The sequence below is a fragment of the Aphelocoma coerulescens genome, chromosome 1A, assembly GCF_041296385.1.
Source record: "Aphelocoma coerulescens isolate FSJ_1873_10779 chromosome 1A, UR_Acoe_1.0, whole genome shotgun sequence".
Taxonomy (NCBI): Eukaryota; Metazoa; Chordata; class Aves; order Passeriformes; family Corvidae; genus Aphelocoma; species Aphelocoma coerulescens.
Genome location: NC_091014.1, coordinates 57344764 through 57363352, shown reverse-complemented (window position 1 = coordinate 57363352; position 18589 = coordinate 57344764). Strand labels below are relative to the sequence as shown.

The window sequence follows — 18589 nt, the reverse complement described above, 5'->3', positions numbered from 1 at the left end:
GTTTCCTTGCCAACGGTTACTGTTTAGTGAAACAAAGAAGAAGTGGGAAGTAAAATTCCGTGCAAGTAACACAGAAACCACAGCAACATATTCAAAGTTCAGCATCAGGGAAATAGTGGCTGTCTGCTTAACATCAAGTATTCAAAGCTGACCTTAGTCACAAAGTTTAAAAAAAGAGAAGACAGAGGAAAAGGAAAACCATACCAAAAGTCACCTCTTGAAGCAATCCAAATTCAAACACTATTGACTGCAAGATGTATGAAATACCAACACCTTCCTGAGTTCAGTCTGTTTTTCAGTTTCATGAGACCCTTTGCAGAAGTAGTTACCAGGGGACAGCAAAGCAGCCACTTGCCCATGCCAAGGCAGCCTTGCCTGCTCAGAGGCCTTAAGATTGAAGAGATGTAGCTGAGGAAAGGCTGGAAATATGAAAAACACCTACAGCAGCTTAAACACAACGCAAGTCAGGAAAGGGAAACGCTCAAGAAAAAGATGTCCAAATGACTGGAAGGTATGTGGGGAGGTACAGCTACCTGAATTTCTTCCACAGCAGTGCCACTCGCTATGGCAGCTGAAATGCATCTGTGGTTCTGAAGCCCCCGGGTCAGCTCCAAGTGCGGACCAAACACAAAGCTACCTGTCCCTGCCCCATCCTCCCACTCTACCCGCAGGAGATCGACTCCCATAAAGGAGAGAGGGGCGGGAACAGAGCCTTCTGACAAAGCTCAGCTCCCCAGAGGCTTGAGGAAGTGATTGGTTTTGCATATGAGGACCACAGTGCAGAGATCCAGCCCACCACAGCTAGCAAATTCCACGAATTCCTCTTTTCTCTCAAGAATTCTCTGATTAGCTGGGAAGATAGTTTGGCATGTAATGTGGAAAGAAAGGTCATCCTGCCTGAGGAAGCCTGATTTGTATACAATGTCCTAGAAAGGTTACTTTTTGTTTTCAGTGCTGCTGAGAACAGCTCTGGCTGCTGCAGACTGTGTCCCTGTAGGAACAGGAGAAGGGAGGTCTGCTCCAACGCTGGATGCTAATAGCAAAACATCCAAATATTGCATTAGATGGGCCTTCTGTAAAAGACTATTTTTGGAAACCACATATTTATGTGCCTTTAATCCACTAGTTGATCCAAGTTAGCTTCTGTCATCAGCGTTACACAGATGGCAGCTACCACATGTTACTTTCCATTTCCATTGCACATCAGCTTGAAATGAAGACAATCTCTCCAGTGTGAAGCCCAGAAGGCAGTGCCTGCAGCCCCAGGGCTTTCAGAGGAGACAAAAGGAAGACCCAGGCTATTCAGACACTGGGCTACGCAAGTAGCTCCTTGATTACTTTTTTAATTAAATAAGGATGCTAAATCATCAGCAGAAATTCTTTGGTGTTCCTCGCTCTGCTTGTTTGCCCATGGATGAGCACATCCAGCCACCCTTACATCCAGCTACCCAAGGAAGAACAAAGTTGAAAGTGAAACAGGTTCAACTACCTGGAAATTACCCTTATTTTATAGGGAATATATATAGGATATATATAGGAAATTACACTGGAAATTAAATCTCTGCGTTATTTAACTTTGTGCTACAGCTATAAACAATAGAAGAAAAAGAGAGGAAGAAAGGTCATTCCCATGCTTTCACTGGGGAGAAATGGCATGGAAATGACATCACTGACATCACCATCCAAAGTATACGTTTGTGTCTGAAGTTCCAAGGCCATTTCCTAATGAAGCACATGTGCTTTACTAGGTTTATTTTGAAACTCTATTTGCTTATTTTCCAGCCATGATCAAAAGAAGATTCAGAGTGTTCTGTAGGAGGCACTTGAACCCTGTAGACCAGAACAGCTTTTTCCTAGCCCCAGAAGCAGCCAGCAATAATATCATTTGTACAATAAGCCCAACTGCACGAAATGCTCTGCTGTTCCCTACTAGTGGATAGATACTGCATTGGGAATCACGGCCTTTGCGTGGCAGGACAGGGCTTTCTCCCCCATAGTCTGCAAAGCTTCATTTAGTGTGTGTTACTGGGAATCAGTGGTGTCTTCCCCCAACCTCCAAACCTCTAAGCCTCTTGCCAGATGCTGTTGCTTAGTAGCTGTTACCATAACAATGGCTCTTCTAATACCTTGGGTAAAAATGTTATAAAACATGCAAATCCATTCTGAGAAGCTGAGAAAAAGAATCCTACCTTAATATTAAAATTGTCATCGAGAAGAATGTTTTCCAATTTTAGGTCCCTGTGGACAACACCATTCTGAAACAAGGAAGAAAAAAATGAGGAAGAACATGAGAAAATATTGGGAAAATTAAAGGTGAGCTGGCAGGGTGGTCTTTGCTTCTACATTTCAGGGCTGGTTTCACTGTCATAACACTCATGGCCCAGTGACTAGTGACAGGCACTGTATTAGTCACTTGGTGTGTGGTTAAGGGAAGAATGACTGGAATCCGTCCTCCCACAAAGACTCTAAAACAGCAGGGGGTGGGGGGTGGAGGGCTGGAGGGTGTCTTTTCGGAACTTAATTCCATCCTGGATCCTGCCCCCACTGCGTGAAATCAGTATATTCTTCCCAGGCACCAGAAACCAGTATCTGTCAATGACGTTAGCCCCTACAAAAGCCCCCATTCCTCCAATGAGCAGCCACGTGGGTCGGGGGAGTTATAATCCCAAAGGATTGTAAATATTAGGGATGGAAGCAAACAGACTGGGTCTAGGTCAGAGCCTTCTTTACAGAAACTTGGGAAAATTAACTGCATCAGGAATGGCACTGCAGCTTTTCAGCACGCCGCAGTGAGGACTTTGAGAAACACCCTTGTTTATCAGAATTCAAGTAGAGATTTAAGTGTTTTAAGAATTCGAATAAAAACTCTGTTAGCTGCTCATTGCCTTTAGCCTCATACAAGTTTTGGGTCTATGCAGCTGTTTCATAAACAGGATAAAATGTCCATAATGACAGCCAGTCAGCTACCTTGGGTTTAATTGCTTGTCATTCCAAGTGGGTACCATGATGGATAAGGTCATTAGCAAATGGTATCTTTCCCACTACATCTGGTAAAGTTACTTTTACCTATCCAGAATGAGTATGCACTAAAGCTCATACAAGAACCTCATAGCCTTCTCTTGGATTTTCCTCTCATATATCTCCTGTTCTAAAGTTGTTTACTAGCATATTCAAATTGCAAACTGGCATTTGTTTGAATGCATTAATATTAATGTTGTAGAGGTTATATAGGATGCCTTCTCTAGTTGATGTTGTAATTTTTGAGTTTGTAATGTCAGGAGAATTATTTCAAAGGCAAAAATGCAACATAGGGCTAAAGTAAGGGTGTATCTGGGATCTGCCATAACACAGGAAAACATGATTAAAAAAGGCCCTAGTTCAGTGTAGTACTTTTAATGAAGATCTCCTTTTGTACTGATAAAATCACGTGCTCTGATACTTAATAATGAATGCTGTTGCCTCAGACATGCTTTGAAATATATGCCAGAAATCAGCCTTGAAACAGCATTTTTTACTATGAAATCCTTTGCTCACCTTGTGGCAGTAATGCACAGCAGAGACTATTTGTCGGAAGAAGTGTCTTGTCTCTCTTTCGCTTAATCGCCGCCTCTCACTGATGTAATCATACAACTCTCCTTTACTTGCGTACTCCATGATGATCACAATCTTATCTTTATTTTCAAACACTGCACAGAATAAAAGAAAAGAAAAAATGCCACAGTTGATTCAACACATTTGAAAACTGACACTTTGAAGAGTGAAGAAGACTCAGGATGTCTGAACACATCCTCGACCACCACTGCAGCCTGGAAGATGTACTCACAATCCCACTGCAAAAATCAAGTTCCAAAGCTACTTTTTACCAGAGGAAGATTACAACATCTCAGACCAAGAGAAGGAAGCTGAGGTTATCCTCTCTTTCACACGGCTACATGAAGCTCTTTGTCTCAAATAGTATGGGGTCACAGAGTGGCAAAGTCAACTTATCCTAGTGAGGTGAGGTGGACACTTGTGTCAGTAACACATGAATACTAGCTCCTGCTCCAGCAGGGACTTCCTTGTACCAGTAGCCCGCTTGAGGCCAGAGAACAGAAGCAAACTGGAGCCCTCGTATCATTTGGAAAGGGTTAATAGAAGGCATAATAAATTCTTGTCTTCAGTGACTGATACAGGATTGCCATTTGGCTTACAATGACTGTTGGTTGGCTTTCACCTACCACCAAAATCCAACAAGTGAACTGATAGATGCGTCCTCCTCCATCCCAACTCTGTGCGACAGCATGGCGGGCATGAGCACCTGGCTGCAACGTCTCCAGAACTGTACAGCTCCTGTCAGTGTTGCTCTGTACCCCATCTCATGCACCCAACTCATCCTCAAGCTTCCTTATCTCCTGCCCCTACCGTATGTCCCACCACATGCACAGACTGCGTGCTGTAATCGTCTGTTGCTTGCGCAGAGCCGGCAGCAATGCACAACTCCAGCGTAAGCAGAGCAAGGAAAATGCATCTAATACACATCACAGCCTGACTGTTCTCTGGGGCCCAGAGCACGCTGTGTCACCTGCTGTCAAGGGCTTCACTGTGAACAGCAGATAACTAATATTTAATCTAGTAAAGCAGGCTGTTAATAGTCTGGAATTGCTGTAATGTCCTGGTGGCTAAATAGTTCTCTTTTGTCACTGAAAATCCACTGCAACCCACTGGAAACTTCCTGCACCTGCCATAAATAACCTCTGCTATATGAAAACATGGTGATTTTCCTTTTCTTTTTGTCTGTGGCAGCACTGGTCACACTGGCAGCAAGGCATATACAAATTAATGAGGTTGAAGGGTTTATTACACATAGTTTTGATCAGCCCTACTGTAATGATGCCTTCCTATATCTCTTCATCAAAGCTCAGCCAGTGGTCTTTGGTGATTTAAAAAAACAGAATTAAGCTTCAGTTTTTGCAGTGAAATGTGAAGCTGCCTTTCTCAACACACAGATATTTGCTTCTCTTAGGCTTTGTCTCATGTCCTCTCACACCTTGTCACTCAAATCTACAAGCCAAAGCCTCTGCAGTTCACTCTAACACCCCTGAACCCCAGCCAAACAGCTCTGATAAAAGGGAGAGCAAACAGCCAGATAAAATTGGCTGCTTACTTGTCTGCTGGCCTCACTGTACCCCGAAGCAGAGGCTCCTGCCAGCGATTACATCCTATGTGCATCCTCATTAGCAATAAACTTCGGAAACTGGAAAAGCCGTCTCTGGATGGATTATACATACAGTATCCTCTCCAAGAATGACAGACTGATACTGTCTGGGAAAAACTGAACATGCCCCATGTCATAGAGGGAAGTGCTGTGATATGTTACCAATAAAACAGTAATGCACACATTCATTTCTCTAAGCTCAGAAAGGCTTGTTAGGTACAGGCTTGTTTAAGAAGGCAAAAAGAAATAGTTTTAGTAAGCTGAGACAAATCACTGCAAATGCTCTTATATAAGAGATCTGACTCAAAACAAACAGATAAACCACACAACAACAACAACATCCCCCCAAAACCCCAGCTGATTCCATGAGTTATCATGAAATACATGCATGTATCATGCACATATAGTGAAGATGCCACATGGCACAAACGATCTCAGTGCACTTTCATGGGAACGCACATCCCAAGCAGTTCCAGCTGAGGACCACCTTCAGCTCAGAGGCACATGTGCCCTTGGCTCTTCTTGCCCCACTCCCCCAAAAGCTGATGCCCGACCAGGTGTTCAGTTCTGCTGATGACAGTAACAGCAATAACAGCCCTGACATGATAGAGTATTCTTCCAGGCTGTGTTTTTATTAAAATTTTGCCTTCATTACTCAGTCCTAAGAGTTTTCTCAAATCATCCTTGATGTTCCAAAGTTTTAAATTCTAAAATCTAATTTTTTTTTACTCAAATTTGCCATAGTAAAAGAAGTCCTGATCCAGATGTATTTTCCAATATTTCTATAGAAATGAGGCAGAAAGCATTTGGTTTGGAGAAATGTGCATTCAAAGGCACTTTCCATTTCCAATTTTCTCTTATACCCACTAGGAAACTGAGATAACACCATCAAGCTGAATTTAGGAAAGTGTAAATCCCTGTTCCAAATTTCAAATTTTTGTCACAAAGCCACACTCAAATCAATGAGAACACATTCTTCTTCATAAGGGAGAATTTTGAGAGGGAAACTATCCTTGAACTTAGATGACATTGCAGAGGGCCTCCTCACCACCACCACAGCTGAACAATTACAGAATTAAACAGCAATTTGTTTCTCCACCCAGGAGCAGAGGTGAATAGGGAGGTATTTTTTTATAACTGCATCATTTCACTTCAGAGCACCTCCACCGTATCAGCTGAACCTCATGAGTGGGCACACAGCTACTTCCTGCAAAGAGGGAACTGAACAGCAGACAAAAAATCTAAAATGAGAGGTGCTGCTGAAAGAAGAGGAGGTTGAAAGGCAGTGGGACTTATGTCTATACACACACACAACCTTGAAGAGGAATTCAGTGGTCAAGACTATCAGGCAAATGACAAGGTGGTATTCTGGCAAATCTCAAACCATCAGCCAAGTGCACCATGAATTTTCACAGTAGTATTTAGGATGTCAGGCAGGTTTCACACAGGCACTTCTGAATTTCCCTTCTGAGCACAGCGTGTAGTTTTATAAACATATGCTCAAGGAAGCCTTGTGGCCAATGGCTGGGGGAAGAGAGGAGGGCATTAATTAAAGGCTGGATTGACTTACTGCAAAGAATAATGAGGTAATAAATATACTGCCCTGTTAGCACCTGGGCTGTAACCTGTGGGCTGATGATGGACAGGTTGCCTCCATATAGCTTCTGGGACTGCTTGGTTCACTCCTTGTTTTTGCTGCAGATGATTTATTACCTTCCATCCTACTGCAAATTCATTCTGAAACTCACCCCCACCTAGAAGTGTGCTTGAACCCTGGCTGCACCTACTGCCAATAGAGAAGCATGGCTTTGGCAGGATGCTGAACTCCAGGAGCCTCCCAAAGCTTGCTGCTTCTGGGATGGCCATGTCATACAAGCCTGCTCCTCAACCCTGAGCAAGGTAAAGGGAAGGAGGCCATGTACAAGTGAGGTGGGGCTGCTTTAGCTTCTTTCAAACCATCAATACTCTGTAATTGGCTGGCCAAATTAGGTAAGTGGAGAACTGTCAGTATCAACATCCAGATATAGATATCAGGGGAGATGGCCTGTCAATCAAAAATCAAGATAGGGGGTTGCTTAGATACAAGCCATGAGCTTCACGTATTGGAGGGGATGGCAGCAGGAGAAATGCTTGCTATGGGCTGTGTATCATTTATTTCTGAGCCACTGTGTTTATCTTCACCACTCTGCAAGCTGAGTTACATGGAGAGCTGCAGCAAGACCTTGATGTGGTAGGAGGGCTGCTGCACTGCCTCAGTCATAGTGGTCAAGTGATCCTGCAGAGTAGTGCTTGCAAATCACTACTACTCCTTAGCAAACAGAGCCTGCTGTTTGAGGGACTGACTTCGGAGATGACTACACTTTATGTGGCCACAGGGGAGGAAGCAGGGACAGTGGTGTGAGAGCACATCAGGAACCAAGTGCACGAACAGCATGAACCTCAAGGTGTGAGGAACAATGTGATTGTAACCCCAGGAGATGAGCAAAGTACTAGGACATTGGCCACAGCAACATGGAGAAACAGCATTTTCCAAGGGGCTACAAGCTTGCCTGGGCTTGGTCTGGTCACCCCAAAAGCCTTGGGAACCCAAGCAGCAAAGGATGCTTAAGATACAGTGGTCAAAGATTTCTTACAACATTTCTATAAACCCCACCCTTAACTCTAATGTGTTTGTTTCTCTTTTAAAAGTGACATAAAAAATTTTCTATACTTCCAGACTGGTAATCGAACCCAAATCTGCTGACTTCTAAGTTCCTCGAAGAACATAAATGTGGAACTGGGAAAGAATTTCACTCCTCACTATCAAAGACACATCTGAGACAAAGTATATTCTGTAACATGAATAATCTGTCCCTCTTTTACAGGTTTTTCTACTATAGTAATAGTTCTTGCATATAATCTCTCCACTTATTTCTATTTAGAGGCGTGAAATTATATCTACAGCTTTCCATTTTCCAAATAGTGCTGGTTGACCTCTTGCTCATCAGCACTCTTTTTTTCAACCCTACTGCCAAATTCTTCCCTTTAGCTACACCAAAGTCACCTCCTCTGAAACTCATGGGACAAGTCTGACACCAAATGAGCATACTCACTACATTTCTTCATTGCTAAGATGTGCTTCACCCTAAAATTGTTGAAAGCCCAGATGGGCATGGTTTGCAAACATCAGTCAGAAAGACTGAATGGTACATTGTACGCCTCTCTATTAGGACAGTTCACTTTGGACTTAATTACTACCAAAATCAAAAAAAAAGCAGGCAGCTTTTGCCCTTCCTTCAAGCTTGTAGAATACTAAAGTCAGAGTGAGTGCTGAGGGGGGTGGATTTTCTCCCTCCCTAAAGGACTACCTCCTTGTGGGCTGATTCCGTTTGGTTTACATGTAACCCTGGGGTAAGGATTTTAGTTTGTTAGTTTAAGAGGGGCGGCCAATCTCTTCGCACTGGAACCATTTGAATTCTCCTCATGCCTTTGCTCTCTATCAGAGCAATCTCCTAAATTAGTTCCAGTATGTTGACATTCCTTCCATCTGGTGTCTTTCCATTCAGCGGTATTTTTATTACTCTCCTAACAGCCGCAGACAGAAGTACCTTTCCACTGCTACAAAATGCTCTTTTATTAAAGGTCAGCCAAATCAAAAGAACAAGCTAGTTTGTTTTTAATTTTGGAGATGCAGACTAGAATAACCTTTTCATTCAGAAAATTCATGTATGACCCAATTACCTCACTTTTGTAATAAGGCTTCAATTATTCTTCAAAAAGACATGCAAGTACTGAAAAATGTCTTTTACCTTAGAAATTCAGCCTGATTCAGCTTTTGTGTTCTTGACTGCTTTACAGCACCTTGGCATAATTTTTGTTTAGTTGGTTTTTTTAGTAGTGGTAGTATTTTTTTACTGTTTTTAAGAGAGCATACAGCAGACATGAAAATATCCCAGGTCCAATGAGAAAACCACTTATATGCATACACATAAATTAATGCATATGCTTAATTATAATTGAAGATACCAAGATATAAAGTATGTGTTTTAATGCTACGCTTGTGTTAAATTGTTTTCCTAAATTATGGCCTTATTCAGCCAAATTGTATCTCCTTTTAAATTAAAGGAACGTAGTTAAGATCCTGCAATAATCTTTTTAAATCAGACAGCATGCTATTATTTACTCCCCAGAGAGGAGATTAAATCAGAATGAGAACCATTATCTTTGGTGAGGTTGTTTCTCGAAGAGCAAGACTGAGGATATGCAGATTGTGATGGTTTGCACTTTAAAAGGAAGGAAAAATGACAGCTGCTAATTTGGCCACAATAACGTAACACTAATTGTCTTTGTTTCAGCAAAGAATACAACAGCTAACTCCCCTTTATTTAAATTATGATTAAAACTGTCAAGGAACTTCAGACAAGCAAATATTTACATTGCTACAGTAGGACTGTGTAAATGGGAAGATGGAAGTAAATTTCATCGCTGCTGGCAATCAGTTTGACATTTAAACTGGACCTGCCAGTGATCTCACATGTTTGAGTTTATGTCATGTCCGATGAAGTGCTGTTTAGGTGATCACCCTGAAAGACAGGAAATTCATAAAGCTGGGGTATGGTAACTGAAGAGTTAAGTTTGTTTATTCTTGTTTCATTAGTATCTCCAGACACTTGAAATATTACTTGATGTTCTTGGATGTTATCAAGTGAAAACAATGAGAATAAAGCACTCGAAGGTCAAAAGCCTACATAATTAGAGGAAATCAATTAGAAATGTGGTTAAACAGTATCACTGCTGAAGTACTTTCTCTTCGTAAAAAAAAAAAAGAATTATTCCAGCTTTCCAACTTCCAACATTCTTGATTAAAGCCCAGTCACCCACGTGATGTTTTAATGGACTTGTGGCTTTTTCAGGTATTTTGCACACAGAAGGGGTGGGGTCATTAGGCACCAAAGTTTGTTTTGATTATGTCTGAAAACCAGGAGATAGCAGAGGCTGGGACAGAGGCTGGGACTACTCTGAACTGTCACAGCCTGAGATAGGTGACTGTTTTGCCACCCTGGCCCCTGGCTGCCTGCCCCACCCCGAGGTGCACACGCAGCTGACGGCGGGGGCACTTGTCTGAGCTGGTGCTGCTGCAGGGATGCAGTTCCCTAGCAATGGCTCATGTCCACACACCTTAACAGCTGCCACACAGGCAGATTTCTGACAGTGCAGCTGGTTTTGCTGATGATGTGGTGACTTGACTGACACAGCTCCCCACACTGGAGACAGGCCTGTGTGTGTGTGAAACACCAAGCGTATTTATGTTTTGTTGCATGAAGTCTGGCACAAAATGTGAGATTGAACACGTATTTGGCAAGTGCAGTGAGTATCCTGGAATACTATGCCACTGCTGTTACACACTGTCAGATTATCTCCCATTGCCTTTGGGGTCTGAAAGCAGAGCTGAACCAGTCTCCTGATTAAGTATGCAACCTAGCTCAAGCCACTGTGGACTGGGAGACACATGATGGAGAATCTCTCTGCTTTTTCTTAAGAGTACCAAAACGGCAACGTAGAAAACAAAAGTAAGAAGTGCATCTGACTTTGAAGATCCATATTTTGTGCCTTGTTAATGCAAAGGGTCCAGCACTCTTATAAGCATCCTGGCCTCAATTCAGCAGAGCACTCGAGCCCTCACTTTCCTGGAGTTACTCATTTACGTTAATGCCATCATGTTCCACTGGCACCAAATTTTGATCCTAATATTTATTCATTCTTCAGGGAAGATCTTCAGTAAACTATTTCTACAAACATGTTAGCTAACAGTTGATTCATTTTTAAGTGTGTTTTGCAAGGGGGCAGACTTTTCTGTATGGTTCTGCTGACCAAAGACAACTCTTTCAGCACAGAAACAGTCACATAGACAACTGTACTTCACACTACAAAGACTCAAGAGCTCACTTCTAAATGTACCAAGTGTAACTTCACCCTCATGATTGGCCCAACATGTGTTCAAATGTTTGCAGAATGTTCTTTCCCTGGTTTAACTTTTATAAAGTATTGCCAGATGAGGTAGATTTTGCACTCAAGCTACCCCTGGAAAAATATGTTAGCTCTCAAAGGCTTTATTATAAAATCCTGGAGTTTTCAAGGCAAAAAAGCAATAGGGTAGAGGAAGGGCGAGGGGCAGGGGAGAGACAGATAAGATGAATGGACAGAGGCATTATTCTATAAACTAAAATTTATGTGCTGAAATCAGAACACTGCCAGCAAAGCCAACTTCGTTTATCCAGTCCCTTTCAAGGAGTTTAAAGTCACTTAAAGAGCACTTCCCTCACAGCCACGCTCGACAGATTGCCAATTACAGCCCTGCTGAGAGGATGGAATTTCTTTAGTCACAACTGTACATCTGCCCTGGCAGTAACGGGCAAGGTACATGCCTTTTGATTAGGTTACAAAAAAGTACCTCTAAACTGGAAAGCTTTGTTTCCACACATCTGAATTTGCTTGGTATCAATAAAAAAGATAAGCTTGTGTTTACATCAAGTAGACAAATTCAGAGGTTAATTGCTATTAGCAGGAAGGTCAAAAGGATACCTAAACAAGGATCCTACTTAAGGAAAACACATGTTTGTAAATGCAATACAAAGAGCTTTCAAAGATATTACAGGGAGCCAGCATTGTCCGTGCTAGGTGTATCTGTGCAACCTGGCACCTACTGAGAGAGCTGTCAGACGTGCAGTGGCAGTCTGAAAACCTACAGTAAAAATTTGTGAGAGAGCAGTAAAATATCTCTAGAGTGTCTTCAGTTTAAAAGTTAAGCATCTGATCTAAGTTAGTCAGCCAGATTCCAGCAGGAGCCTCCAATATGTCATTTATCCCACTTATCTGAAAAAAACGTCTCCCAGGAGGGAGCCAACCACCCTGTGAAGATGCTGATCCCTCTTGACTAGAAAGGGACACTAGACTTGTAGCATATACCAACTGCAGAAATGTTGGATTGCTTAATTTTGGTGAGATTAGGCCCATCTCTTAGGATTTACTGACTTCAACATTTTGTGTCAGGGGATAGCAATATTACCACTCTTTATGCATCACTCAAGACGAACAGCTATGTGTTTAAAATCCAACTTCAAGAGGATACAAATACTTCAGTCTTTCATGTAGTCCCTTAACTTCACTACAAGTACTCTTCAGCTTCAAGTGAAGCACATGCTCAAGGGCCCCTGAGCTCACACCCTCACCTCTAGGCAGCTCCTGTGGGTTCAGCTGCACAACCACAACATCTTCCCAGTGCTACCATACCTAAGTTACAGCATTGGCTGCTACAGGGCAAATACTGACTCTTGACTGCTTGGAAAACACACCAGCACCTGACAGAGGTGCTCATTCTCCTCAGAAAAGATGAACTCTCTATCATGGAGCTCAACTGGCTCTGCTGCAGAAGCACTGCTCCTCCCTCCACAGGGCCGGAGAGGGAAGTTTTGCTCCCACAGGACTTTAGTCTCTGCTTCCTAAAAATGCTGTAATCTTTTTCACTTTTACAAATGTTTTAACTCAGTAAAAACCATTTAAAGTAAGGATGAGAAGGGCAATTGGTCAAAGGACCACAGCATGCTTAATATTTTTTCTTCCTGAGTTCCCGTCCACATTTGAAGTAACTTTTGTTCCATTTGCAACCCACATGCTGACACAGCATCCCTCCCCTTTTCTGTTCCCAGATCCTTTTATGAGTTTATTCAATAAAAAGACAGATACTCATCTCTTTTCAAGTACAAGAACATGCTTTTGAATAACTCAATATGCGATAGTGTAACAGTACGCCAAGACAGCCCTTGTTTTAATCAGTCGTATCAACTCTCAGAGCAGAGCTGCCATAAACATCTTCTGCATTTACCTCACGGCTATGGAAATGTGTAGGGCTACATTCAGGCTTCCCATTCTGCATGGAGGAAAAGGGGTGATCCCCAGGGACAAGGCTGCCTGGCCCAGGTCCCTCTGAACCTCTGGAATCCATGTTCCAGGTCCACCACGCAGCCTCCCTCCTTGCAGCAACAGACCTTTTGGCTGGTGTCTTTTAGCACATACATGGCCTGACCCGCCCAGCTAGTGCTGGGACATAAACAAACTGGCAAATCTTCCTAGCTGTGTCCCAGGAAGAAAGGAGGTAGAGGGAGAAGACAGGATAAGGAAACAGGAATGATAAGCCAGCCAGCAGACTTACAGGAAACTGTGCAGAGGTGGACAGGAAGCATGTGCTGGGATTCAGGGGGAAAAGCTGTGATAACAGAACTAGCAACTCTAATTGGTAGGGAAGGGAGGACCAAAGAGCAGATAAGAGTAGTCCTGTGCAGTCCAGGGAAAATAAAGCAAACGAGGACTGGTTCAGGGGCTGGGAACAGAAACAGACATCAGGCTGGTTCATGGGTGAGGGTGAAATGAAACTGAGCTGTCCAGAGGGAGCAAGGACATGAGGTGATCCATGCAACCATCTCCCACCTGCCATCGACACAGTGAACTCACACAAGAAGAAGCTCTTCCAAGCAAAGGGTTATGCATCTGTGAAACACTGGTAGCTCAGAGGGAAGGCAGGGCTCAAGGCAGTCTCGTTGGTAAGGGATGAGTTACACAAGGAGTAGGGGTTGGTTTGGTGCACGATCTCAAGAAACATGAACATCAGGTCTGCAAGAACGTAACACAGCAGTCAGAGAGGAAAATCACATTCACTAACCTTCATATATGGTGATGATATGAGGGTGGCTGAGGGATGACATGATCTCAATCTCCCGTCTGATGTGAACCATATCTTGTTCATCCTTAATTTTGTCCTTACGGATGGATTTTATTGCAACCTATAAATTCAGGAAATGAAGCATTATTTTTGGAACTGAACAGATGCATCTAATCCACTAAGAAGAATTCAAAAAATAAATACAGATGTTAGATGTTGGCAGAACATGGAATGACCAAAACAAACCTTTAAAATACAAACCTCCATGCTCCAGCTCCCTCACCGTATAGCAATAAATACATTCTCATTACAGTAATGAGTGACATGAAGTTTTGGGCTCTTCAGGTCTTAGGACTTCACTGAGGGGGAACACAGCATCTTTTGGAAAGACCTCTGGGCTAGCCTAAGCAGTCTCCTTATGCAAATGGTAAAACTGCCCAAGAGATTTTGATGGGGAGTACATTTGCTAAGACATGATTGCATCTGACAATTTCAAACAGAAACTTTGACAATTTCAAACAGAAACTTTGACAATTTCTCTGAAAAAACTTTGAGATCTCTGACGGAACAGGGGCAGGGAATCCAGGGTGCCGATTATGTATTGATATCCATGTTACATAAAGGATCCCATTAACACAGGTTAGTCCATGGTTCTCTGAAGAAGGCAAACTCTTCAGGAGTTATAACTTATTCAAAAATCAGAAGAAATAAATCTTTGAAATTCACATCTAAACTCGTCCTCATATAAACCCAAGGCTTCAGGTCCTACACAACACTTACGCAATCACTGCAAAACCATATCCTTCCTGCATCCTTCCTCAATCAGCAAGCTTTTTTACAAGCATATCATGTAACTGGATAGCTTTCCAAAAGGCACGGTGGGAACAGAGGAAGTGATAGCTGAACTTGCAATATAAATTCAAATTATAACAGTCCTTGTGACTGTGTGTATGTATGTTGCCTGTGAAAAAAGGGCTTATCTGAACACCCCCATAAATAATCGTGGAGGTCATCTCATGCCCTATGAGAAACGCAGAAGGCAACAATGCAGAGAAGCTGGTGGGAGAGGGAAGGTGAGGGCATTGTGCATACTGAATGGCAGCATGGCCTTTATTATACTCAATACTTACCCTGCATTGTTTTTTTAAGCTAGAGTTCAGGGAATAAATTATCAGCTAGCTTAAAATCAACAATACCTCTTTGAAGAACTTCACTGACCTGCTGAGATGACCACCCCTTTATGGGTAAACCAAACTTGTGTCATTCTTTGCAGCCAACTACTGTGGACTTCTGCTGGGAAAACCTTTGTAAATCTATGATTTATGTTATTTCCCCAGTTACTCTAGAAAAAAAAAATTCACTGCCTACTTCAGTAATTGCAAGTGGCATGACCAGTATTGTTTTCATTATATGATGTAACATTGAGGATATTGAAGAAAGAAGAGAAAAACTTACAATATTATAAAATTGAAATGTACATAAACAGGAGCCAGTTTAAAGGATCAGGTTTCCTACAAAGCCTTCAACTCTGAAAAGCAACATTGTTCAAAAAAGCATTAAGCACATGCCCCATACCCTTGAATTCCCAAAGATTGCTGCACATGCTTAAAATTAAGCTCTTGCTCAAGTGCTTCCCTACCTTGGTACAGCAGAACAAAAAGAAGTCAAGGGACAAAACGATTTGCATGTTAACCAAAACCATTCTTTTTTTCCTCTTGACCCAAACATTTGGAATAGAGATTTTAAAAGTAACAACATAGATACAGTCTTATTTAGATGCCACATATTTCTAGAAAAGGTAATACAACAGATCTTAATTGAATGAGTGACCAAGATAGTCTCCAAGTAATTCTAGAGATGGAAAAGGCAACCAGCTCTAAAGATGACACTGGATTTTTCCCCTTCCCACGTTTGCACTGGGACTGACTGCAAATGCAAATACACCCTGTATACAGAAGGATGTGGGTGGCTCTTGGAGCAGTATGTGCATTCCTGCAAGAAATAAATATAGACATGGGTAAAAACACATTTTTTATTAAAAGACAGCCTTGTACTTGGCTCTGAGGAAGAATTTAAGAAGGGTTTCATTGTCAAATATACAACGGGGAGCAAATTCTTCACCATTCACGACTGGTAAAGTAATAACAGCAGCCCAGAGGACATGCCAATCTCCTGCTAACTTGACTGTGTGCTTCACAGACAGGACTTTTGCACATCTACCCCTAACTACTGCAACTTGCCTCTGTGGAATAATTGTATATAAGAAAACATATTTCTAGATATAAAAATGCAAATGTGATTGAAAAGTGTCATGGCACTTCATAAATATATGTTTGTATTAATATTCTAATGCAAACAGATGTGTTGCCTGGGAACATATTTTGTAACAGGACCAGAGAGTTTACAGTCTCACAGCCCATGCTGGAAAGTGGTTAAGGCGCTTTAATTTATAGAGGCTGTTCCTAGAAGTTTACCCAAATTTCAGAGATGGTACTTAAGCTCTCCTGAAAGCATCACTTCCCAGTTGCAGGGGTAGAATTCAAGAACCCAGCCAAAGTACTTGGGATTTTGTCAGTGACATCCAGGCTGCAACATCTCATCCCAATGTAAGGAAAGAATACATGCTGAACACATCTCTTGGGTTTTAACATTCAAGACTTTCTCTTCCCTCACTCAGTTCCTTCAGATCATGGTGATCAGCACTTGGAAACAAGGAAAGACAATTGGCAGGTGTGAAATACCTTTACTCCAGTGGTGTCAGTGAAGCCAGGGCAACTCCAAGCACCCACCTGCCCACAGTCAGACCATCCCCTGCAATCCTGACAAACAAAACAGGAAGAGCACTGTGCGGGAGGCAGTGCCCCTGGTACGTCACCAGTACAAACACTCATACATAAGTAAGGTTTACTCACATGCACTAACAAAGTATTATCACTGTCTATTTGCACAGCACATAAGCTGTAGCCATTTATTAGTTAAGCCTTGACAGGCAAGTGGTGAAACAGCACAATTTATCTGCCTTCAGAAGATGAGGAAATCGAAACAGAAAGCCGACATGACTACTAAAGGAAACAAGGACAATAGCATCTCAGAAATTGCTGCCTGCCTCTCCCTCCCAAACTGTGCAATACACCACAGAAGTGCCTTGTTCAACAAACCATCTGGCTACTAAAGGATGATTTCTGATACCTTTCCTCATATTCAATTGCTATTTTTCTTCTCAAAAAGGGCATCAGGAAAGTGAAAGGTTCAAAGGCATCTCAACAAACACTTTTCACCCCATGCCATCTACCTGATGGCCTGCACAATCCCCAAGTGGATAAGTTCCACATTTCAAAGGCTACCAGGATTGCACAGTCTTGCTGGACCAGCTTTTGGTCCAAAAGGCCAAACAGAGAGTGATCGGTGTCAGCAGATTGTCACAGTCAGAGGTGGCATCCCAAAGCAGGATTAGTGGAGCAGGACAGCATTCATTCTAGCTCTTCCCTTCTAAGAAAGGGATTTCTGCCAGTCAGGTGTCTTTTACCTGCACCAGTCTGCTCAGACCATGTCAGCAAGAATACTTGGGCACAAGTCTACAGACGTGAAAAAACCAATACAAACAAGAAAGCAGCCCAGCTGGGCTTTATTCAGTATTTCACGGAAACATTACAAATTACAATTGCATTCTAGGCATTTATTACATGTTCCATTGTTTTCATATCTCTGAGTAAAATAAGACCCCTAGCTGTATGTTACGGTATCGGACTGTAAAACAAGCCTCTCTTCCAGGTATTCTAAAGTATCAATAATGTAACTTCTTTCATGAAATGTATTTCTTTCAGAAATATATTCCAGAAAATACATTTTCAAAGTGCACTTATGCTTTTAACACCAGACAGAGCTGGCTCAATTTTTCTAAACCCCACTTACAGGACTGCTGCATGATGAACCTGAATAACTTCAGCATAATAGGAAATAATGTCAATGGAGAAATAAGTTGTGAAAGAACTTGTTTGTTCATTCTTAAGGTCCTTTTCTTTCTTTTTTTTCTAGCCTGCTTTCTTGCTTTCTCTGAAAGCAGTGGCTTCACTGTGTGCAACATCAAAATTTATTAAGGGTCACAGACTATGAATCAAGAGTACAAAAAAAGCAACATGCTTTTTTACATCAGCTACATTAACTACTCCAAATATTCCATCTCAATATCTGCAGAGAAAGTGCTGTTAGTCCCTGTGGTACTCTCAAAACACTGTACTTTTACCTCCACCACGCTTTCTCAATATATTTTACTGGGTTTAAGACTTAGATAATTTAATTATAGTATTTTTAGTAACATTACTAGTGGAGGAATTTGTATTTTTCCTAGCTTCTTGTCTTAATGAGAATTTCAGATAACTCCAAGACCTTGCACTCAGAGAGAGTAACATATCAGATTCCTAATAATGAAATCTAAAGCCTCTCACCCCAACAAAACAGGTTCAAGTTCACCCAAAGCCCCTGTAGACACAGTATCCAATCTGGCAAAACACTTTAGCACATGCCTAACTTCACACATGTGAGCAGGCCTTTGACTTTTGTGGGACAGCTCACACACGCAAAGTTAAATACATGCATAAGCACCAAGGTCACAGCTCAAAACTCGGCCATGTGATGTTTCCCTCTGAGTCTCATTACTGGCTGTGTGCACCAAAACCATCCCCGGTATCTTCTGCAGCTCT

At 42.1% G+C, this 18589-nt stretch overlaps 1 protein-coding gene across 1 annotated transcript in view; it reads right to left on the bottom strand.

The window, feature by feature from the left end:
- The window catches only part of NUAK1 (NUAK family kinase 1), a 47170-nt gene that overhangs the window by 9828 nt on the left and 18753 nt on the right, over positions 1-18589 (bottom strand). Inside the window, exons 2-4 of the mRNA XM_069002955.1 lie at positions 13890-14010; positions 3535-3686; positions 2190-2255 (exon numbers count right to left, since the gene is read on the bottom strand). Coding sequence (XP_068859056.1) covers positions 2190-2255; positions 3535-3686; positions 13890-14010 — 339 coding nt within the window. The remainder of the gene's footprint in view (positions 1-2189; positions 2256-3534; positions 3687-13889; positions 14011-18589) is intronic.